Source organism: Carcharhinus amblyrhynchos, chromosome 11 (assembly GCF_965287045.1).
Source record: "Carcharhinus amblyrhynchos chromosome 11, sCarAmb.v2.hapA, whole genome shotgun sequence".
In the NCBI taxonomy this organism is placed as follows: Eukaryota; Metazoa; Chordata; class Chondrichthyes; order Carcharhiniformes; family Carcharhinidae; genus Carcharhinus; species Carcharhinus amblyrhynchos.
In genome coordinates, this window is record NC_137334.1 from 61,291,872 (window position 1) to 61,316,656 (window position 24,785).

Genomic DNA, 24,785 nt, shown 5'->3' on the forward strand with positions numbered 1-24,785 from the left:
TGTGAAGCAAAAAGCAGAAGTAATATCTGCCCAATTTGGATTTGTCAGTATACAGTTGGGCCTTCTGCTTTAATAAGTGTTTAAACCCAACATTCTTTTAACTATAGCAAACACAAAGAACTTGCATATTTGACTAAACAGACTGAATAGGTTTGATCTGTACCTTTTCATGCCACAGGCATCAGGGCAGGTCGGACACTTCTCACAGGTATCTCCAAATGCTCCAGGTTCAGTGCATGAACACTGGCCACAAGCACAGCTTCCTCTTCCACTGCAAATTTGACCATCATCTGAGAGACATGAGTCCATTTCTGTCGAACAGTTGCAGTTGTCCCCAATCCAGTTGGCATGACACTTGCATTCACCACAGTTGCACTCTCCATGCCCTGTGAAGACAAGAAGACAGTGTGAAATATTCTACTCTGGTTAATAATTACCCTGTCAGAAGGAATAAGCGTTAAGAGGAACACTCAATACCAGTGACAATATCATAGCATGGCAAGTATTCACCGGTCAATGGATATGCAGGTGTCCAAAGCTATTCTTGAAAGACGTTGAGAGGGAACTTACTTAACTGAAGGAGGTTTATGATAAATTCACAGACAAAAATGATTATTCTTGTCTGTGACCTTGACCCAAATGTTAACAGTGGCTGGGTTTATACAATTGCATGTTCACTGGCTTCAGCTCCGATTTCAGCAACGCCAGAATATACAAATAAGACTGCATTCATTGCTTCCAATACATCTCATGAGGTGGTTTTGCCACATAACACTCTGCTGCTGAAAAATATAAAAAGCTTCTGCCAGTGGCATTTTTGAATGTTACTACATCTTCAGTCACTGACACTGTAATCAACCATGGGCGGATTCCGGCTTATGAGAAGGCAATATTTACATCTGACGCAATCTGCACAAAATTAACATCCCTGAGAAAGACATTCAAGTAGCTTGAAAGGTCTCCGTTGATAAACTTAACAGTTAAATGGCTCCAGCCATTCTATTCTGTTCCTCACATTAATATGTTTAATATTATTTTTTGAGCTGAGCACCGAGGGGTAAACATTGCTCAGGACACTGGGGATAATTCTCCTGATCTTCTTCGAAATAATGACATGGGATATTTTACATCCACCCAAGTTGGCAGATACAGCTTCCTTCTAACAGAGAAATGCTCCCTCTGTAATGTACTGGAGTGAATCTTGTGATTTAGTGTGCACTACCAACTGACCACTGGCAGCTCCTCACTCAGCTTCATTTAAGTTCCAAATGTTGACTGTGATCTAGAATATGCCTCTCTGCACTCAACATCCGCTTAATTATGGATACTAGAAATGCATGTATGCTCCTCCAGAAACAATATTATGCCAAAGAAGAGTGTAATTGATCTTGGGCTTGTCAAACAAGCGCCCAAAATTTGAAATTTTAAAGACTTTAGCTGAAACTTGATTTGGTTTTCAGCTGCTCAGGAGGAATTCAGTCATGTTCTGCAACTCCAAGTTCATAAAGCTAGCAGCAACAAGTCACACACTTCCTAAGAGACAGATGTGTCTGAAGAGATGGGAATCCCAATGGATGTCCACCTCAATTTGTCAAATAGACCCCAGCCTTGAAAATCTGCCTGGAATCAGCCCACAGCTGCAGGTACCAAGCATACGGCCAAAATGGAAAATGCAGCTAAGTCGCTCTGCATCCGTGGAGAGAGACACCGAGTTAATGTTTCAGGTTGCTAACCTACTGTCAGTACATCGACCTGAAACACTGCGATGGATTTTCGTCCTCAAGATGAGTTGGGAAAATACCTGGCTCAGCTCACCCACCATGGGACAAAGTGGCAAGACAGATGGGATTTTCACATTGGGAGGGAGGGAGGATGACTGCAGTCTGCAGTCAGACCAGGAAAGAGTTCAGAAGCAACGACAGTGGATGCCGGTGCTGAGGTGCTGTTAAAAAGGCCTGCCTTGGCATTGTGGAACTTCAACCCAGTTATAATGAAAAAGGTACGGCATTCTAACTCTCACCCATCCACTCCCAATACCCTAGGTCACTTCTTATGTTCTTATGAACCTCCACCAACCCCTTATGGCCCCTCATGTTACAAATGTCAAAATATGCCCCTCAGATCCACCCCCTATGACCTCTTATGCAATATTCTCTCTGGCCTCATGATTCATTCTTTGCTGAGCCCAGAAATTCAATAGTGTGTGTGTATGTGCATGAGGGGGACGGTGCAGCACAGGGGACGTGGGGGTGGGGTAGTGCTTGAGCAGTGCCTGAATAGTGCCAGAGGAGATTGCAGGCTGAACTGGTTTGTTTAAAAATGGTGCCCTGATCCTCAACTGTCTAAGTTACTGGTGGGGCAGGTGAAGCAGTGGCCAGCGATATATCATGGAACCCATGAGTGTAAGTTTTTCTCCCTAAAGAGCTGCACTATACCATGGGGAAAGCCGCCATTGCAGTCAGCAGCTTCAACGTCTGCTTTCAGCATCCACATTGGCTTTTGCCGTATCAGGAAAAATCCCAGCTGTCGCTTCTAACACCCAGAAGAGCAAAAGCAACTGGCAAGTGATAACACCACCATCTGCAAATTCCATTGTCACTGGGTCAAATCCTGGAGTGCCCTCCCTAATAGCACCGCAGGTGTAGCTACAGCACATGAATGCCAGCAGTTTAAGTGCAGCTCACCGCCACCTTCTCAAAGGCAATTATGGATGGGCAATAAATGATGGTTTTTCCAGCGACATGCACATCCCAAAAACAAATTAAAAATGTTTGGCGCCAAATGAAATCAGGAAATGAAGCCTGCAGCAGAGGACATATGTCTGAGGATCACGAGCAATTGCTTCTTCGTATGCATCTAAATGATGATGAGTGAGCTGCTGACGCCTGTCACATCTCCACAGGCAGCTTGTCTGAACTACGTTTTGGACCAGCTGCCTCACCAGCAGTAGCCTTGATGTCAGTTCCTGGAGAGGAATGAGAGACAAGCCTGTTGCTCCTGCTGGCTCTGCAGGAACCTACCTTTCTTTGTTGGCACTGTTTAGGCTGCAGCAAGCTGTTGAAGAATCGTGAGCAGGGCAGGCCCAACATGCATGCCTGCTCAAAGCAAAGCAATTTGGATGAAGGGGGAAAGAAAACACGAGCGTTACACACACAAAGGGTACATGCAAAGGTCTGCTCTGGGCAAGCAACATGGACATTTGATAAATGATCTGCCGAATTTCAGGTCAGATGTCAAGTGCTCTTGGGGTGCAGGATGTTGGTTCCTGAAATTGGGCCTCGTTTCTATTTTACACCCCTCAAACAAGCATAAGATGGATTTTTCATCCCATACATTTGTGCAGCCCTACCTTATCTCATCACAGTAAATTTTACATATGAAAAGTTACACCACAGATCCACTGCTAAGGTTGAGACACAAAATGCAAAACATGCATTCTGCTCAATGCAGAAACATACTAGCATCAATAAACCTTATTTTTTGCACTAAATGATATTTTATTTTTAGTCTTAACTCATTCCATGAACGTTGCACTGCCATATAATCTTTACTCATGCTGGACTCAGCAACTCTGCACAGCTGCACTCAATGCTATCTGGTGCATTACCCCAAAGATTCAGCTCTCTGACAGCTGTGACACCAATTGGCTCATTCGTAATGTAGGATAGATCCAAATAATCTTGATTCATTTCAAGGAAATAACAATGTTGTAAATAAATCACAGTCACATAACAACTCCTCCAGGTTACTTCCAGAAGTGGATGCAGTTTGTAATGTAAAACAAATAAGATCAAAATGAACAGATTTCAACTTCTAGTTTATTCAGATAGGACTTTAAAAATAAAACTAAACTTAATTCGGGGAGGCAGTGCATCCTCCAATATATCCAAGCCAAAGTCCCCAGTCTGCTGCAAAACTATAGTTCCCCAATGCATTCTGTAAGTGGCACAAATAACTTAAAGCCATCAGCTGCTGCTTTTTTGAGCTAAACCTCTGCAAAATATCATTGAAGATGTGAAATTCTCTGTGCACCTACGACAGGCTTGTCCAACTGATGGTCGGCGAAGCTCTCTACCCAGCCCACAGAGCCACTGATCAAAACGTTGGTAGGACCAGTCAGTGAAACTGACATTCTGCCAGGACTGTTCCTCCAATCACAGCCTGCTTCTCTCCCGTGTTCGCTGTCAACAGGCTGACTGAGTGGAGGAGCAGCGAATGAGGCTTTTGCTTTTACCCTCTTCCTCCTCTCCCCCCGCCCCGGCTCTGGACCCATTGTTTCTTGCCTCTTATCCAACTTCCAACAGCACTTGCTCACCTCGAGCTTACCCCCATTCCCCCCACCATTGGCTCTTGCCCCATCTCCCTCCCTCCCGCCGCTTGCTTCATTGTCTCTTGGCTCTTGATCCATTCACCATCAACCCCCTCCCCACCGACTCTAGCCCCATTCCCCCCCCCCCAGCTCTCACCCCATTCCCCTCTCCCCCCTCGACTCTTGCCCCATTCCCCTCCCCCCCATTTCCTCCCCCTCCACAGTGAGTGAATGAGCACCTGAGACTGGGAGTGAGCCGGGCACTTACACAGCCTCACCCTTTCACGCTTGTACCTTTACTTATTACTCAATTTATAAAATGATTAATTTATTGGTTTGACTTTTTTTGCTGAGCAAGTTTTTTTTTGCATATATCTTTTCTTAATTAATCATATTCATTGTTGTTCATAATTTGTTCATTGGTCCTTTGAATGAGAAAGAAATTTAAACATGATTCCCCCGTCCCCCATCACCATTACGTAAAAAGGTTGGCCAAGCCACGCTACAATGTCAGTGCAATAAATTTTCTCCCTTCTCTAAACTTTAATTGTCATGTAACAGATGGTGCTGCATGCTCACCAGAAAGAAGGCAAGATTTATTGTTGGAAGTAAAGCAACAGGTTTTTGTTATTAGGAACTTAGTGTTGCCCTGAAAAGCAAACCTCCATTGGCCTAAACGGAAAGGTTGAAAGCACAGACCATTTATTATAAAAATGAAAAAGTACTGAACCTAATTTCTGATATTTGTAATTCATTTAACATGCCTCCTCCATTACTACTCACTCAGCATCCACAATGGGAAAACCTCAGAAGCCATGCAGAAAAAGAATTAAACCCCCAGCTATCTAACAACGTTCACTCATATACACCTGTAGCAAAAAAAAATCCATTCATGAAACCCAAATGCCCTCAAATGCTTTATTATAAAAAAGTTCTAATCAGTAGCCATTTTAAAGGCAATCGATCCTTTAATAGTCTCTTTAAAATATCAAATTGTGAACTCATTTTGAAACTCAGCCAAGCAGTCATAATGGCTTTCACTGTAATAACAGCCCTTGGGAAGTGTCAACAATGAACTCTATTGAAACTACAGAAACAGTTGGTAATTTTTTTTCTAGCCTACACCTGATGACCTGTCTGGCAAAGCAATCCATCAAAGGATTTTTAAAAAATTCTAACTGACAAATTCATCTTGATTTTTTTTTCCATTTTTAAAGAGTTGGGGATTTAAAAAAATGTGATACCTAAACAGACCTTACCAGCCATCTCAAGTTAATTCAGTCCATACATTTGTAGCAACCAACCTGTGGGTTAAATCTTTATGCCAGCAAAAGTGGGGTCTGTTTGAACTCAGTACTTGATGTCAAATGGCCCTACTGAAATGCCAACCATTTTTAAAGGATTTGACCCGATTTTACAAAATTTAGCCCACATTTCCAACATTTTTCTTCACAAGATTTTGCACCTTCATGATATTGCTCCAACCTCAGTCCATTTGCCACTGGAATACTCATTCATATCTCCCAACTCAATTATTTTAACAACCTCCTAGCTAATCATCCTGCAGCCTCTCTGAACTTTAGCAGGTCAAGGAGTTTTCTTGTGCTGTGAGCAGACATGCTAAAGGCTCTAATGATAAGTGCAAAATCTGCAAATACTGCAAGGTACCCTATCTTTCCTTCTGATTCTAAATATGAAGTAAATCTCATTTGTCTTCAACTCAATACGCATCTTCGGCTCCTTTTGTCAAAGTGCTTAGACGACACTTCAAGTGCTTTTTTGCTGCCTCAAAAGAGTCTGCGCCTATTGCACCATTACAGCTGTGGGCACCTAGTACAAATATTTTTGTATTTGACTCTATTCACAGAAATTAGGGTATGAGTACCATCATATTACAGTAACCAGTGGAAGTTATATTCCCCTCAGCCTGATCTGCATAAATATAGAATTTCCAGACTTCTATTATTAATGTAATTCTTTTTGTTAATGTTTTTGGATGGCTAAGTGGTATTTTAGGCTGGGACTTTTCCTTTCGTATGATTCTTTTCAATTTTGTATTTGTGTTTCAAGCCAATAAAAATCTAAGAAAATCAACAGCTTCAACATAAAAACATCTTACGTTTATATACAGTAAATCCTTTAAGATTCAGCATGTGTGAGGGTACTGCTGAATCAAAAATGCTCGTTAGTGGAAAAGTGGACTTACTAATGGGATTTACAACAATACTTGCAGCATGAACGAATATGCAAGTACTCAGGAAGTAAGGAAGAGTTTTTTTTACTTCTAATTTTCAACAGTACATTCAAACATATAGTATAAAACAATATATGGCACACATGTACAATTTCTGGATAACTTAATAATTGTTTCCAGTGTTAAAGTGATGATTCATAATAGGGGAACATCAGAAATTCTGGTTAGTCCAGAATTCTGGTTGGTTGAGTGCCAGATAACACAAACTTTATTGTAGCAACTTTAATGTAATGAAATATCCCAAGCCACTACACAGAAGCATTATAAAACAAAGTATGCCACCAAAACGGGGAAGTCTGCAGAGGAGCTTCCAAAGAAGACGATGCCCTGTAGCGAGACTGTAAGGACAATTTTAGCACAACTACCAGCGCCCGCTGACATCAAACAGCTCACACAAAGCAGAAATTGTGTTACAATCCCCATTAGAGAACTTTTCAAAAGAGATATAGATTTTCCAGTGACAGATTCCAAGAATTGCATGACAAGATTTGAAACTTCTATACAACCAAACTAAAATCAACATTTGAATGTAAAATCTCATTATATTATTTCACACAACATTAAAGACAAACTGATCTAGTTAATCATTGGCCTCATTCCCCTGCTTCGCTCCCCCAAAGTTGCCTCTGCAGGTTGCAATGTGGTTGCTGTTGTCTGGATCACTGTGTCCTTAGCTTCGTCCCTCCCAGGTGCTCATCTTCATGAAAGGACCAGCCTACTGAGTGGACAATGCCCATGACAAGTGGGCACTTCTGGTCTCAAGGGCCACTCTCCCACATGCTTTCTCCAACCACTTCACAATGTCTCAGTCCCCTTTTAATCCACCCAATGGCTACCAACCAATTATACTATGGAAGCATGACCCCTAAGCCCTGGCACTTCTGATGTGGAGATGCCGGCATTGGACTGGGGTAGGCACAGTTAGAAGTCTCAACACCAGGTTAAAGTCCAACAGGTTTATTTGGCAGCTTTTGGAGCGCTGCCCCTTCATCAGGTAAGTGGGGAATTGGGTTCACAAACAGGGCATATATAGACACAAACTCAATTACAAGATAATGGTTGGAACACAAATCTCAAAAGGTAATCAAGTCTTAACAGGTGCAGACAATGTGAGTGGGGAGAGGATTAAGAAGGGTTAGAACCCCAGCTTCTGTCGTGACACTACGGACTTTTTACAGAAACTCAACACTCATGGCGCAGTTGAACCAGGAACACACCTCATCACAATGGATGTCTTGGCACTCTGCACCAGCATCCTCCATGACGATGGCATTGCCGCAACTGCCTCAGTACTCAATGCCGACAACTGCCAATCTCCAGATGCAATTCTACAATTCATCTGCTTCATCCTAGACCACAACTCTTCACCTTCAACAACCAGTCCTTCATCCAGACACATGGAACAGCCACGGGAACTAAATTCACATCTCAATATGCCAACATTTTCACGCACTGGTTCGAACAGGACCTTCAACCAACGCTATACACCAAATACATTGATGACATTTCCTTCCTTTGGACTCATGGTGAACAATCACTGAAACAACTATATGATGACATTAACAAGTTCCATCCCACCATCAGACTCACCATGGACTACTCTCCAGAGTTGGTTGCATTCTTGGACACATGCATCTCCATCAAGGACGGTCATCTCAGCACTTCACTGTATCGCAAGCCCACGAGTAACCTCACGCTGCTCCACTTCTCCAGCTTCCATCCTAAATGCGTTAAAGAACCCATCCTCTATGGACAAGCCCTCCACATGCACATGAACTGTTCAGATGAGGAGGAATGCAACAGATACCTATAGATGCTGAAAGACACCCTCGTAAGAATAGGAAATGATGCTCAACTCGTTGATTGACAGTTCTGACGTGCCACAGTGAAAAACAGCACCGACCTCCTCAGAAGACAAACATGGGACACCGCAGAGAGAGTACCCTCTGTCGTCCACTACTTCCCCAGAGCGGAGAAACTATGACATCTTCTTTGGAGCCATCAACATGTCATTGATGAAGACGAACATTTCGCCAAGGTATTCCCATACCCCCGCTACTTGCCTTCAAACAACTGCTCAACCTCAAACAAATCATTGTTCACAGCAAACTACCCAGCCTTCAGGAAAATAGTGACCATGATAACACACAACCCTGCCACAGCAACCTCTGTAAGACATGCTAGATCATCAACACGGATGCCATCATCTCACATGAGAACACCATCCACTAGATGCACAGTACATACTCTTGCGACTTGGCCAACGTTGTCTACCTGATACACTGCAGGAAAGGATGTCCCTAGGCATGGTACATTGGGGAAACCATGCAGACGCTACGGCAACAGATGAATGAACACCGCTCGACAATCACCAGGCAGGAGTGTTCCTGTTGGGGAACACTTCAGCAGTCAAGGGTATTCAGCCTTTGATCTTCGGGTAAGCGTTCTCCAAGGAGCCTTCAAGACACATGACAATGCAGAATCGCTGAGCAGAAACTGATAGCCAAGTTCTGCACACATGAGGACAGCTCAACTGGGATCTTGGGTTCATATCGCACTACCTGTAACCTGCATGACTTGCCTGGGCTTGCAAAATTTTACTAACTATCCTGGTTTGAGACAATTCATACCTCTTTAACTTGTGCATAACCCTCTCTCCACTTGCATTGTCTGCACCTGTAAAGCCTTGATGACCTGTTAACACTCGCATTCCAACCATTATCTTGTAATTGAGTTTTTATCTATATAAACCCCGTTTGTGAACCCACTTAGCCACTCACCTGATGAAGGGTGAGCGCTCCGAAAGCTTGTGCTACCAAATAAAACTGTTGGACTTTAACTTCGTGTTGTGAGACTTCTTACTGTCCCTGGTACCTCAACTCTCAATCCTCAATATGGTATGGTCATTCTTTTCTAGTCTTCCTGTGGAAGCAAGATGCCCCACTCATTGGCTGCCAAATTTAGCACTGACCTGCACATTACATCCTGATATACTCATTGTGACTTGACACCCCTTCGTGGACCTTGTTCAGAATTGAAAAGGCCAATAAAATCCTGGTCAATTGGCACTTTAGGTGCCTTCATTATATTATTTTCAGATTTGCTTGCCATTTTGACTCCACACATCCGCAGCTGAAGGGATGATGCCATAAAAGTCTTCATATGCGATTTTCCGTTCTTCTTCCTCTCCAAACTCACCAATATCTAGAAGGCTGATCATAAAAAAGCCTGAAAAATCCAGTCCCTTTTCTTATAATCCTTTCAGGATCATACTAATCAGAGAACTTTGCTTAAAATATCAATATTTATTGAAGTATCTATCGCCTTTAATTAAAATAGCAACCGCTTTCCTTATTTAGTTGTTGAACAAAAACATAAAATCCCTACAGGCATTCTATGTGATAAGATAGTCAGCTGACCCCGGAATTTGCATTCAAACAGTTTATCTTGATAATATAATGGGAACCCATGATTCCTGTTTCTTCAGCAAATGTCTCGGTAATCTCGTGAACTCCAGAGTAATTGTACCGTAGTAGTTTAACAACAGCTGCCAAATCCTTAAATGGCAGCAACAGCTGTATATAACTTTTCAAAGAAGTTTTTCAGTTGGCTGAAGCTTTAAAAAAATCAATACGTTCATAACTGGATTCAGCATGACATTCCAGAACACCCTACCAATTTTCATTCATTTCCCATTGGGAAAGCTAAGAAAACACCACAAAAGGATCTAAAGAAAGTAGCAAGAGGGTTTGGCATAAAAAAAACATGGAAGGGCTATGAAGGCTAACAGTAAACACTATTACAAATATATTGAAGGAAAGAAAGTGGGATTGCGAGCCCATTATAAGTAGATACAAGTGAGGTAATAATTGTTCATAAGAACAGACTTGGAAACTTTGTATTAATTTTTACCCCTTTCAGAAACATTCAATCTCTCCACCACTGATGAGCAACAGCAGAACTGTATATCTACAAGATACACTGCAAGAATTCACTAAGGTTTCTTAGGCAGCACCTTCCACACCGCTGCCATGTAGAAGAACCAAGAGCAGCAGATGCCTGGGAACACCATCACCTGGAAGTTTTCCTCTAGGCCACTCACCATCCTGAATTGGAAATATATCATCATTTCTTCACAGTCACTGGGTCAAAATCCTGGAACTTCCCTAACAGCACTTTGTGTGGACCTACATGCTAGGGACAAGAGTAGTTCAAGAAGACAGCTCACCATCATCTTCTGAAGAGTAACTAAGGATGGGCAATAAATGCTGTCTAGGCAGTGACACCTAAATCCCGTAAAATGAATAAGGTAAAAATGTCGTCAGCAGTTTTGATTCATCCTATCTAATATCAAGAAATGGCTGAAGATACTGAATTAGAACATGGAACATTGAACATAGAAAAACTACAGCACAAACAGGCCCTTCGGCCCACAAGTTGCGCCGATCATATCTCTACCTACTAGGCTTACCAATAATCCCCAATCCTACTAAGTCCCACGTACTCATCCAGAAGTCTCTTAAAAGACCCTACTGAATCTGCCTCCATCACCACCGCCGGTAGCCGATTCCACGCACCCACCACCCTCTGAGTGAAAAACTTACCCCTGACATCTCCTCTGTACCTACTCCGCAACACCCTAAACCTGTGTCCTCTTGTGACAGCCATTTCAGCCCTGGTAAAAAGCCTCTGAGAATCTACCTGATCAATACCTCTCAACATCTTATACACCTCTATCAGGTCACCTCTCATCCTTCGTCTCTCCAAGGAGAAAAGACTGAGCTCTCTCAACCTATCCTCATAAGGTATGCCACCCAATCCAGGCAACATCCTTGTAAATCTCCTCTGCACCCTTTCAATGGCTTCCACATCCTTCCTGTAATGAGGCAATCAGAACTGAGCACAGTACTCCAAATGGGGTCTGACCAGGGTCTTATACAGCTGCAGCATTTCCTCCCAACTCCTAAACTCAATTCCTCAATTGATGAAGACCGGTACACCATACACCTTCTTAACCACATTCTCTACCTGCAAAACCGATTTGAGAGTCCTATGAACCCGGACCCCAAGATCCTTCTGATCTTCCACACAGCTAAGAGTCTACCTGTAATATTATATTCCTTCATCCCGTTTGACCTGCCAAAATGAACCACCACACACTTATCCGGATTGAAGTCCATCTGCCACTTCTCCGCCCAGTCTTGCATCCTATCTATGTCACGCTGCAACTTCTGACATCCCTCCAAACCATCCACAACACCTCCAACCTTCGTGTCATCGGCAAACTTACCAACCCATCTCTCCACTTCCTCATCCAGGTCATTTATAAAAATCACAAACAGCAAGGGTCCCAGAACAGATCCCTGGGGCACTCCACTGGTGACTGACTTCCATGCGTAAGAAGACCCCTCTAGAACGACTCTCTGCCTTCCGTGGGCAAGCCAGTTCTGGATCCATAAAGCAACGTCCCCTTGGATCCCATGCCACCTCACTTTCTCAATAAGTCTTGGATGGGGGACCTTATCGAACGCCTTGCTGAATTCTGCAAATGTTTTTGGCCCTGATAACATTCTGGCAATAGTAATGAAGACTTGTGCTCTAGAGCTATCTGCACCCCTAAACCAAGTTGTTCCAGTACAGCACCAACACTGCCTTCAACCTGGCAATGTGGAAAACAATTCAGGAACAATCTGTCCACAAAAAGTAGGACAAGTCCAATTACCACCCCATCAGTCTCTCGATCATCAGCAAAGTGATGGAAGGAATCACTGACAATGCTATCAAATGGCAATTGCTAAGCAATAATCTGATGCCTTTAGTTTAGGTTCCGCTAGGGACATAGCGTATAACCTCATTGCAGCTTTGGTCGCCAGAAATGAGATGAGAATGACTGCCCTTGATATCAATGCAGCATTTGATCAAATGTGACATCAAACATCAATAGCAAAACTGGAGTCAATGGGAATCAGAGAGAAAAATATATACTGGAGTTATACCTAGCACACAGTAGGGTATTTGTGGGTATTGAAATTCAATCATATCAGGTCCAGGCCATCACTGCAGGAGTTTCTCAGATAAGTGTCCTAGGCCCAACCATCTTTAGCTGCTTCATCAATAACCTTCCCTTTATTATAACGTCAGAAGTGCAGATGATTAATAATGACTGCACGAAGTTCAGCCATTTGCAGCTCCTCAGATACTGAAGCAGTCCAAGCCTGTATGCAGCAAGACCTTGACAACATTCAGGGTTGGGCTCATAACTGGCAAGTGACATTTGTACCACAGAAGTTCCAGTCAATAACCATCTCCAACAAGAGAGAATCCAACCATCTGTCCTTGACATTCAACAGCATTACTGTCTCTGAATCCCCCACTAACAACATCCTGGTAGTGAAACTATCCAGAAATTGAACTGATCTAGCCATATAAATCCTGTGGCTGCAACTGCAGATCAAAAGCTGTGAATTCTGCATGGGCATCTCACCCCCTGCCTCCCCAGAACCATCTGCAAGGCACAAGTCAGGAGTGCGATGAAATACTCTCCACTTGCCTGGAGAGTATACCTGCATCTCAAACAGCATGCAAGAAGCTCAACGCCACATGGGCTATAGTGGTTCAAGATGGCAGCTTACCAGCATCTTCTCAAAGACAATCATGATGGATAATAAATGCTGGCCTGGCCAGTGATGTCCAATAACATCCAATAAATGAATTTAAAAAAGGCACATGCAGGACAAAGCAGCTCACTTGATTGGCACACCATTCACCATCTTCAACATTACTCCCCCTACCACTGACGCACAGTGGCAGCTCTGTGTATCATCTACCAGATGCACTGCAGCAACTTGCCATGGCTCCTTAAACAGCATCTTCTAAATCCATGCCCACTGTCACCTCGAAGGATGAGGGCAGCAGATCCATAGGAATACCACACCCGCAAACTCCCCTCTAAGCCACTCATCATCTTGACTGGGAACTATATTGCTCTTCTTTCACTGCTGCTGGTCCAAATCCTGAAACTCTTTCCCAGACAGCACTGTGGATGTAGTACCGACAGCACGGGGACCCCATCACCTTCTGAAGAACAATTAGAGATTGGGTAATAAATGCTGGCCTAGCCAGCAACACCCAAATCCCGTGAAAGAATAAAATAAACACGGCATTTTGTAGCTAAATTATAAAATGTCTGCACAGTCAAAAAATCCAAACTTGATGTTTGTTAACAGATATTAGCGGCATTAAAAAAGTTAATGACATCAGAAGATCATGCACTTAAAAATGTATAATGGATATTGAGAAGTGAAGAGTTAACTCTTAACTCCATTTCTGTAGACAAAGTTTCCTCCAACCAAAGGGAGCAGTGGCTGGGAGGTGGGGTGAGAGTGGTATGTGGACTTTCAAATTCGCAGCTTCCGACTTCTCATGCTTATGTTCCACTGTGGTTTGGCTGAGACATAGCCTGCTTTCATGAAATGAAGCTCTTGTTTTTTCTTCCCCCTATGGTGATGTGCAGTATCCAACTGGATAGCTAAGGGACAAAAATTCACTGCACACAGATGGTGAGCAGATTGGATTGGCAAAGTGGAAACTTGGCACTGAGATGGTCTTCTTGCTGCTGGTATGAAAAATGAATATTCAAAACACAAATGACTGATTTGGCTCATCTTTACTATGTGAGCTCGAAGTAACTTTTCTCACATTTTCAGCAATTTTTTTCCCCATTCCTTTATTCAATTCACTTTACATTTTTGCAATTCATAATATTTGCTGGTTTTCAAACTTTCCTTGTCCAAGTATGTGTTTTGTTTTCTTAATATGGATTGCAAAACTGGCAATGTAACTTGCAAGAAAGCACTATTTACAACAAAATTGCAGCAATAAGTAACTTGGAACCTTATTTTTAGCAGTCCCACAGACTATTTATTGTTGCCTTTGTTGGGGCATGGATAGTGTTGTACCTCCTCTGCTGAGATTTATGGGTCTCCCATTGATGGCACAAGCCAAGTCTTCTGTGGGTATCCATCACCCAGGAATGACCCCTGCAGTTGCTGAGAGAGAAAAAGGGTAGTAGCCTCCCTCCTTTCATCACACACTATTATCACCTCTGTCACTTTTCCATTTCCTGTTCTTCACCAAATCACGTTACTGTTCAATCTTACTCTTGACTTGTGTGTATGTTCCCTCCTTTGCTGTTACTCTGTTCCTTTGTATTAATTGGTCATATTGGATATATGTAATATATTCCAAACTTTGATGAAGATTTATACTTGGAATGATTTTTTAAACATTTTCCCAAGACAGTGGTTAGCACTGCTGCCTCACAACGCCAGGGACTCAGATTCAATTCCCGGCATGCGGAGTATGCATGTTCTCCCTGTGTCTGCATGGGTTTCCTCCGAGTGCTCCGATTTCCTCTCACAATTCAGAAGACGTGATGGTTAGGTGCACTGGCCATGCTAAATTCTCCCTCAGTGTACCCGAACAGTCGCCGGAGTGTGGCAGCTCGGGGACTTTCACAGTAACTTTGTTGCAGTATTAATGTAAGCCTACTTGTGACACTAATAAATAAACTTTAAACTTAAACTTTAGGATGCTGTCAGAGCTGTTGTGTGTTGACTATTTTTCTTTTCTTTTGGAGATAGGCTGGATTTACAGTAGAACTTTAGCTTCAATGTGAAGAATAAACTAATCTTGTTATTGACGTTAGTGTCACATGTTAATATTCCCAAAAATTATGATATAAAATGAATCCATACTTCAGAAAACCAAAATATTTTCTGTGAAGCTATAACCTACCGTGAATTTCATGTGTGATTAACAGGGATATGCAATAGTGAGCCAAAAAAACTCAACATAACTGAACCAATAATTCAAGATGACAATACGAATGAACTCATACCAAACTGAATTATTAGAAAATATATAAAATCCCAAGTATAGATTGGAGGTGTCATCATGTGCTAGGAAATCAAAGGTAGTTTTAAGGGATAAACTTTAGAAATAAGATATAATTTTAATTTAATGTTTCCGTGGAAAGAAAGGGTAAAAGCTATAGATTTCAGAATGCAAACACTAATGGAAAGCATTATTGTGAAAAAAGATTTTAAAGCATTTTTTTGGGGGTGGAGTTTGGAACCTCTCACATGACAATCTTCCAGAGATTCTGAGGATAACTCCATAGGCACTAACTTGGGTTCAAAGCAGAGTTTGTGTATCTGACCATAACCAATCTGTGCTTAAAGGGACACTGTATTAATGAGAATATTGTAGTTTAAGATGTATCTTGTAATCCGTGTTAATTTTAAATCTATGTATTTATTAAGGGAGTAGTAAGATAGAGTAAGTATCATAGTCCAATTTTTCATGTTGCTTTTGGTTGTTGAAACTAATTAGTGGTCATGTGACTCTGTTCCTCTATGTTTTATGCTAAGAGAAATAAAATATTATGATCTTTTGAACCAGAGTTCCATTCTGAAATCCTCACATCCAGTTATGACATCAACTGGGACTGTAACACATGCAATAATGAGATTTTAGGAAAACAGGTTTTTCTAAACTGCAACATATGAATAAATCCTTTAAGGATTTGGTAGGATATAAAGAAGTTATTCCCTAGCAGAGCGGATAGTGCCCTCAATTCAACATGAAAGGAAGGATGTAGCATCTTCATTAATATCACAGGCAGATGAGCTTCAGTTCATCTGATGAATCAATCTGCTATTATTATCCTATTGTTCAAGCTGGCATGACATTCATGATTTTAAACTTCAGCACTTCTGATGTAGGTGGCATTGACTACTGCTACATGTCCTCTCCATGCATTGCAACGTCCTTCATTTTTTATCGGTTTGATGGGCTATTCCCAATTGAAAGGGCAAATTCCTTTTAGTAAGTTATCCATTATTAAGTAAGTTAAATAAATTTATTTCATACAATTTGGTATGAATTGTGGAGCACATCATTGGCAATAACACATTGCTTCATATTGGTCTTTGAAAATGTAATAAATCAAGCAGGGCAGTATGATCTACAACCTTGCCTGACTTTTAAATCCTCTTGGGAATTCTACATTGTGATGAAAGGAATTAATTTTATTTGAAGTTAATTAGTATCAAAAATTATTATAAATCCTACCATAAAAATAATTAATGCATATTTGCACAAGTAGGTTGACCAAGAAATATGTCCACACTAACTCAGAAACAATTAGTATATTTGTCAGAATACCATCTTAAAGTTTTTGATATATTACTTATTACATTGTTTGACTGTAAAATTGTTAAACAGTAGGACATTTCACCTGCTGTATTCTTTATAAATGGAATTACAATGGTTTTCCACAGAAATAATCTTATTCAAAAATTAATTTTGACATTTATTATTAATTTACGGGCTAGGGCATCACTGGCTAGATCAGCATTTATTGTCCATCCCTAATTGTTCGAGAAGGTGGTGGTGAGCTGCCTTCTTAAACCGCTGCAGTCCATGTGGCGTAAATATGTCCACAGTGCTGTTAAAGAGTTCCAGGATTTTGACCCAGCAATAGTGATGGAATGGTGATTTATTTCCAAGTCAGGATAGTGAGTGGCTTGAAGAGGAACCTCCAACTGGCAGTGTTCCCATGTGTCCACTGTTCTTATCCTATATGGTAGTGACGTGGATTTGGAAGGTGCTGTCTAAGCAGCCTTGATAAATTCCTGTAGTGCATTTTGTAGCTGGTACACAATGGTTCCAATGTGCCTTGGTGGTAGAGTCAATGCATTTTTGTGGATAGGGTGCCAATAAAGTGGGCTGCTTTGTCATGGTTGGTGCCAAGCTTCTTGAGTACTGTTGGGGCTGCAGACATCCAGGCAAGTGGAGAATATTCCATCACACTCCTGGCTTGTGCCTCCTAGATGGTGGACAGGCCTTGGAGAATCACGAGGTGAGTTACTAGCTGCAGAATTCCGAGCTTCTGACCTGCTGTTGTAGCTGCAGGATTTAGGTGCTAGTTCAGTTCAATTTCTGGAAAAATGTTAACTCCAAGGATGTTGACAGTGGGGTATTCAGCGATGGTAATACCATTGAATGTGAAAGTGTGATGGTTAGATGCTTTTTTCTTGGAGATGATCATTGCCTGGCACAAATGTTACTTGTCACTTATCAGCCCAAACCTGGATATTGTTCAGGTCTTGTTGGATTTGGACATGAAATTCTTTTGTATCTGAAGCGTCGCAAATGGTGCTGAACCTTGTGCAATCATCATCATCACTTCTGACTTTATGAAGGGCAGGTATGTGTGTTTTACGCATCAGGGAAAACTTAAGTTCATATCAATACATTGCAAGATGACATTACTCCTGCCTTTTTCCAATGGAACATGGCAGTCAATGCCGTAAAATTCTTTTGTCATGTGCATTAGCAACAAAATGGATTCACCAACAGATAATTATCCAACAGACAGATATACAGCCATACCTGGAGATTCATGGAAAGGGGGATAACATGGAAAGCAAACAGGGTTTTTGGATTTCTGAAGAAGAATCTTTGGTATTGCAGAAAAAATATTACACTTATAGCCTGGAGTATACAAATTATGTATGACAGGCTAATATGGCAAGAAATATAGATAATAAAACTGAAGTGATCCAGACATGCAGCATGAATCAATAAGGGAAATACACCATCCTCGATCAAAGATTTGGAATAGGAATCACTATTGCAAAGGAGGCAGAAAAAGAGACCAATCAAACGCTATAAGATATGGAAAGTACCTGGTGCCCTCTGGCATTAGCAAAACTCAAGTTAGCCATCCACACAAATTACAAAGACCATTTGTTTCCAAGCCAGTATATCTGCCTGCCCCACCCCACCCCTCATTGCCCTGAAGTGGTCACAGCTCCATCACTTTGAAATCTTCAAGACCCATCATTAGATTATTTCCATTTGTACATTTTCATTATCAGGACTACCGTTTCAGCAGGTCATGCCTAGTTTAGCTTGAGCTATCCATATTAACACTGGTGGAATATGGATACCGCTCTGTGATGCTGCCACAACTAAAGCAGACGGAGATTTAGATATAGCAAGAATAAGACACCAAGTTATTCATAGGCTACTAGAGAGCTACAGAAATGGGCAGTGGGTAAGGATGAAAATATTCCCAGCGGAAACATGCACTAAGCACTCATTCAAAAACAAACAGGGCTGTCTGAGGAAGATCGAACCCATGTGCAGGTTCTGAACTCAATTCTTGAGGATAAGCCAAAATTAACAGCTTAGAACAGTTTCCCACAAACTCCACTTATGGTAACATCAGGCAAGTCTTTCCTTCAGCAAGCAGCAACTGAATGCCTGACACCCTCAACGGAATTTCTAACATTTGCCCACAAATGTCTGCCTCTGCAGACTGCGGATCTAATGGTTACAAAGTGACAAATTAGGCACCACTATTCATAATGGTGTTCAGGATGCACAACATTGATACTCATCGCTTTCAGGATTCGTTAGCTATCATTAAACATCACTGATAAATGGACAAAATTTATGGCAAGGACATGACTAAGTTATATCAAGCTCAGCTGTTCATTCATATTATGCATTGTCACTTGGGACAGGAAATTTATGATTTGATTTATTGTCACTGTATTAGCATACAGCTAAATGTATTGGTTCTTGAATGTTATACAGACAAAGCATACTGTTCATAGAGAAAGAAACGAGAGAGTGCAGAGTGTCGTGTTACAGTCATAGCTAGGGTGCAGAGAAAAATCAACTTAATGCAAGGTAGGTCCACTCAAAAGTCTGATGAAAGCAGGGAAGAAGCTGTTCTTGAGTTGGTTGGTGCATGACCTCAGACTTCTGCATCTTTCTCCCGACGAAAGAAGATGGAAGAGAGAATGTAGAAATCTAACTGGAAGTTGTAATTGAGGTTCATGTGTCTGATTCCTGGGATGGATTTTGATTTGATTTATTATTGTCACATATATTAACATACAGTGAAAAGTATTGTTTATTGTGTGCTAAACAGACAAAGCCTGCCATTCGTAGAGAAGGAAATGAGAGTGTAGATTGTAGTGTTACAGTCATAGCTAGGGTAGAGAAAGATCAGCTTAATGCAAGGTAGATCCATTCAAAGCAACAGGGAAGAAGCTGTTCTTGAGGTTGGTGGTACTTTTGTATCAGACTTTTGTATCTTTTTCCCGAAGGAAGAAGGTGGAAGAGAGAATGTCTGGGGTGCGTGGGGTCTTTAATTATGCTGGCTGCTTTGTCGAGGCAGCAGAAGTGTAGACAGAGTCAATGGATGGAAGGCTGGTTTGCATGATAGACTGGGCTACATTCAAAACCTTTTGTAATTCCTTGCGGTCTTGATCAGAGCAGGAGCCACACCAAGCTGTGATAGAACAGGAAAGAATGCTTTCTATGATGCATCTGTAAATGTTGGTGAGAGTCGTAGCTGACATGCCAAATTTCCTTAGTCTTCTGAGAAAATAGAGGGTTTATCTTATGATGAAAGATTGGATCTGTTGTGCCTGTATTCACTGGAGTTTAGAAGAATGAGAGGAGAACTTACTGAGACATAGAAGATTCTGAGGCAATGACAGGGTGGATATTAAGAAGATGTTTCTCCTGATGCAAGAGACTAGAATTAGGGGGAGCAGTTTAAAAACATGGAAGCTCCCACTTAAGTTGAAGATGAGGGGATTCTTTTTCTCTCAGCAGGTTGTTGGTCTGTGGAATTCTCCTCCTCACAGAGCAGTGGAAGCAGGGCCACTGAATATTTTTAGGACTGAATTAGATTCTTGGTTGCCCAGGGAGTCAAAGGGCATGGGGGCTGGCAGGAAAATAGAGTTGAGACCACAAGCATATTAGCCATGATCTTGTCAAAATGGTTCCAGGACCTGAACAATTACTCCTAATTCATATCTTTGTTCATAGGTTAAGGAGGGTAAGAAGCAATAAAGGTGGTGACAAAGGGAAAATGGGGAGAAAAACTTTCAATAACACATCGAATTCTGACACCCCTTGCAGACATCACTCAGAAGTTCTTACTCCACATCTTCCTGCCTTCAGAACTGCCTCCTTCTCAGGGAATTTACATGTCCAGGCCTTTGTGCATGGCAAAATTGAACATGTGACATAAAAATTGATTGCAGTCATCACATTCACAGCCGAAGGCTAAACTATCTGGATGGATAATTTTAGCTGCAAGTTTTCATGTTGTACATGGCATGTAAGCACTCTATTATCTTGTTTGTTAAATGCATTCTTCACTGAGATCTTCATAAGATCTGCAAGGCCTGCAAATCTTTGATCAGGTTACATCTCAATGTTTATAAGCTACCAGGCTGCCCTTTCTTCTATCCTGTACTGCCGTTCATCCATTAAAGTTACAACTAACTGAATTTTAATAGACCTTTCACTGTGGGTGGATGAAAATATATCTTGCCAGTTTTATATGTCATCAGGTTGTCATCATCAGCTCGATCCAGTTGCATAGCTAAAAACAAGCATTCGGAATTTTCTTTTATAACTTAAACCACTTCTCTGAGTCACATGTGCAATGCCTAAAAAACAAGTGGCCTGACTTAGATGATGCTGGTAATATTCCCAATTCTCTAACTTATCATTAATTATGTCAACCAAGAAGCCAGCAAGTCACCGGTTTTGAGAACGCCAACATGAGTCACCTCATTTTAATACAAGATAACAAGCTTTCTGGTAGTTTCAATAAACGCACACATTGGTCTGAATTTAGTGGCCTCCTACTCACCCTGAAAGCAGGATGGCAGGCATGAATGGGGTCTAAAACTGGGCAATGGTTCCAAATTAATAAGCACATATGGGCCTCCTTCCCACATCCAACTCAAAATGTATATGAAAATTCTTGTTTTCACTCTCATTTGCAGGGAGGTTAGTTTATTTGCTTGTGGCTCATCCATTTCTTGTATGTAACTGTTTTAAAAATTTCTCACACTGTTTACACTATTGTCAGCATTTTTTTAAGTGACAGTTATAGGCTTTTCCACCATCTAAAAGGTTTAAGTCAGGATACTGATGTAATGCTCACAAATGGAAGGGTGGAGTTGCAATAATACTCTGTAAGCTCAAGATGATTCAGAAAAGAGCAGTTTGCACTTTATAAACATTCCATGAACTCACTACCAGTCACCACTGGAGAAGTAAGGCTGTGCTACCAACTACCCACCAAGACAGGATCTCTGGCCCAGCAATCTTCACCATATGAAGGGGAAGAGCAATAATGCTATAGCTGTACGAACGCTTGCAAGTTTACTCCAAGACACTCAGAATTCAAACTTGTACATATATAATCATTCTTTAATTAGAGTCCTGGAGGTACTGATCTAACAATATCATGGAAGCATCATCACTACAAGCACTGTAGCAGTTCAATGAGAAAACCCACCATTACTTTCTCGGGAAATTAAGGGTGGCTTGCAAACACACTTGCATTGCAGCATTCCATCTGATCAATGTAACAATCCTTGGAAAGAATTATTTAACTGTTTACTGTGTTTTCATGTAAAAAAAACTTAAATAAACTTCAACTTAATTAGTGTGAATTCGTGCAGACCAGCAAAGAAAGCTGAGGTGCTCCATAGAAGCTATAGAGGCCAGAATTCTCCCACCCCACCCACCACGGTAATTGTAATGGGTGAGGGATGGACCATGCAAAGGTCCATTGATTTCGGATGGGATTCTTCAGTTTTGAGGCAAGTGCGACTGGAGAATCCTGCCCAGAAAATTTACGTCAGGTTCCCCAAGTGCAGCTGGGAACATGATCTAAACTTAAATCCAGGTCTCAGGAAACCCAGCAGGGGTCAGGGAACCCAGCTCTAAGATAGAAATAGGAAAGTCTGATCAAGCACATAAGCACATTTTACAGCACTGCTTGTGAGTTGGGAGGTATTTCCTACAGACTGCAACTTCTCCTCATGCTGTGGACTGACAACCCAACTCCACCTCAGACAGCCAAACCCAATCTCTCTGTAGCCAATTTACTGACCCTCTCTTTTATTTCACAATCTTGGTGTAAAACTTGATGTAAATATATGGACATATGTGCATATTCTGCCAGTTTCTAAAATGGAGAGGCATTACTGAAGATTAGAGATTTATGGCTCTAGAACAGCAATTACATAGATTCATATAAAATCTCTAACATTATAAAATGCCCCAAGAGCACATCAAGGAGCACCTTAAAGCAAAATTATGGATGGAGGTTCATCAGCCTGAAGCCCTAGTAGTTGATATCAGCACTCCTGCAGCAGGAAGGCAACAGATTCTTCTGATTCAGATAGAAGAGTATCTTGTACTTCCTGGAATCATTGCTTAAGTTTCAAATACGTCAGTGATGAGGTGAACTTTAGACTTTCAATAAATCCAAGATACCTACCAATTAAACTGCTAATGTCAGCAATACAAGGAGTCTAACGTAAACTAATCTCCTTAATTCTATACCCATCCATGAGAAATAAGAGCTTAATTCCAGCTTTTAGTCAAATAAGCCTGGTTAAAGCTGGATTATACAGAAAAATCTGGATTTCCCTTTTAATCTTGATCATTAATTCCATCAGTTATTAATAGCTGTTAAATAAATTAAATATTTTAGTGATTAATACTGAAATGCTAATGATAATATTACAACGTTAAAAATAGTCTGTCAATTCATGCTCTGATTTTGTCTTTGATGATTTGTCCAGGCGGCTTAATTCATTCATTCCGTAGCTCATATTTATTCAGTCAGGTTTTAACAAAGGTAAGTGTTAAAATGACATGAAATTAAAATGATGTAAAATGACAAAGGTAAGTGTTAAAATCACATCTGAACAAGATCAACTTATCATCTTGTTGATGCAAGATGATTTGAGAAACAACAGTTATGGCAGTCGAGTAATTCCCTTGCTATATGCTGCATTACAAATTCCATGTGGTTCTTTAACGAGCTGTTATGAACACATTTGGTGCTTTTTGAGTTAATAACTCAATGGCCTGGATTTTCAATGAGTTGAGATGACTCGACAGCCCTTTAAAGATGGCTGGTGGGTCCCAATTCTGAGATTCCTGACCCCATTCCTAATTTCAAATTTTCAGGAGTGCCTTTCAAGAGTGCAAGTTGATTCAGGTCATGAGCCTGCTCTAGGCATTCATGACATGGCAGATTCCATTGAGGGGATAGGCATATCCTATTCCTCCACAATCCTCATGGAGTTGGAGCAGGCTTTTAAGGGTCATGGTTCATGCCACCCTAGAGGTATTGTGAACTGTAGCCTACATGAGGAAATGTTTTTAAAGGCAAGTTGAAAAGGTTCCCCACATGCCTCCCATGCCAAGGTATTCCTCACACTCACACCCCATGGTACTTCATACCCCTGTGCAAAACTATGCCTCGCATCTGCCCAATGCCACCTTAAGCCCCGTTTGACAAGCTATGGCACTTTCATGTCTATTGATCCATTAAACATTATATAGAACTAATGAACCCCAAGGTGATTATAATAAAAGCTTTAATAATGTAATTCATTACTTTGAAGTATGTAAAAAAGTCCTTTTTTAGAATCTGATAAAAGTTTCGATCATCCAGATCCTTTAAAGTGGCAATAACAGAAACTGCAAGCATTTAAAACCTCTGAACGTTGTATAAATAAACCCTCTGAATTTGACAGCAGAGATCAGAATCAAATTACCAATCAAGTAATGTTTTCTCTAGGGTTCAGATGTTTCAACCAAGTAATGGATGTCTAGGTTCTAAGCCAAGCATAACAATGAGGCTTGGCTGAGAGTCCAGAAATCTATTACGCTTTAAGTGCTTGCAGTTTCTGTTATTGCCACTTTAAAGAATCTGGAGATTGAAACTTTTATCAAACTGTAATAAAAGGGCTTTTTTTAAAAAACATACTGCAAAATAATGAATGACATCCTTAAAACTTTTATTATTGTGTTGTTTTAGGAAAGGACTTTTTTTTAAAACACAGTGGAAATAATGAATGAAGAACACTTTAAAAGGCTTTTTATTAAACATATACTATTGTATTTGATCTGCACAGCGTATAGTGGGTGAATGGGCATGGAAATGCTGTAGCTTAATATAGCAGGCATGAAAGGCCATGGCAGAATGGTTGCGAGTGCAGAGTTTGGCATAGAGATCATGAAGAGATATGGGAGGTATGTAGAGTTTGAGGGGCTGAGAAGCGCAAGGGCCTTTCTGTTTATATTTTAATT

General features: G+C 41.1%; 1 protein-coding gene across 1 annotated transcript in view; it reads right to left on the reverse strand.

The window, feature by feature from the left end:
• itgb5 (integrin, beta 5) overlaps positions 1 to 24,785 on the reverse strand; it is a 122,316-nt gene that overhangs the window by 22,734 nt on the left and 74,797 nt on the right. Inside the window, exon 11 of the mRNA XM_080199234.1 lies at positions 164 to 386. Coding sequence (XP_080055360.1) covers positions 164 to 386 — 223 coding nt within the window. The remainder of the gene's footprint in view (positions 1 to 163; positions 387 to 24,785) is intronic.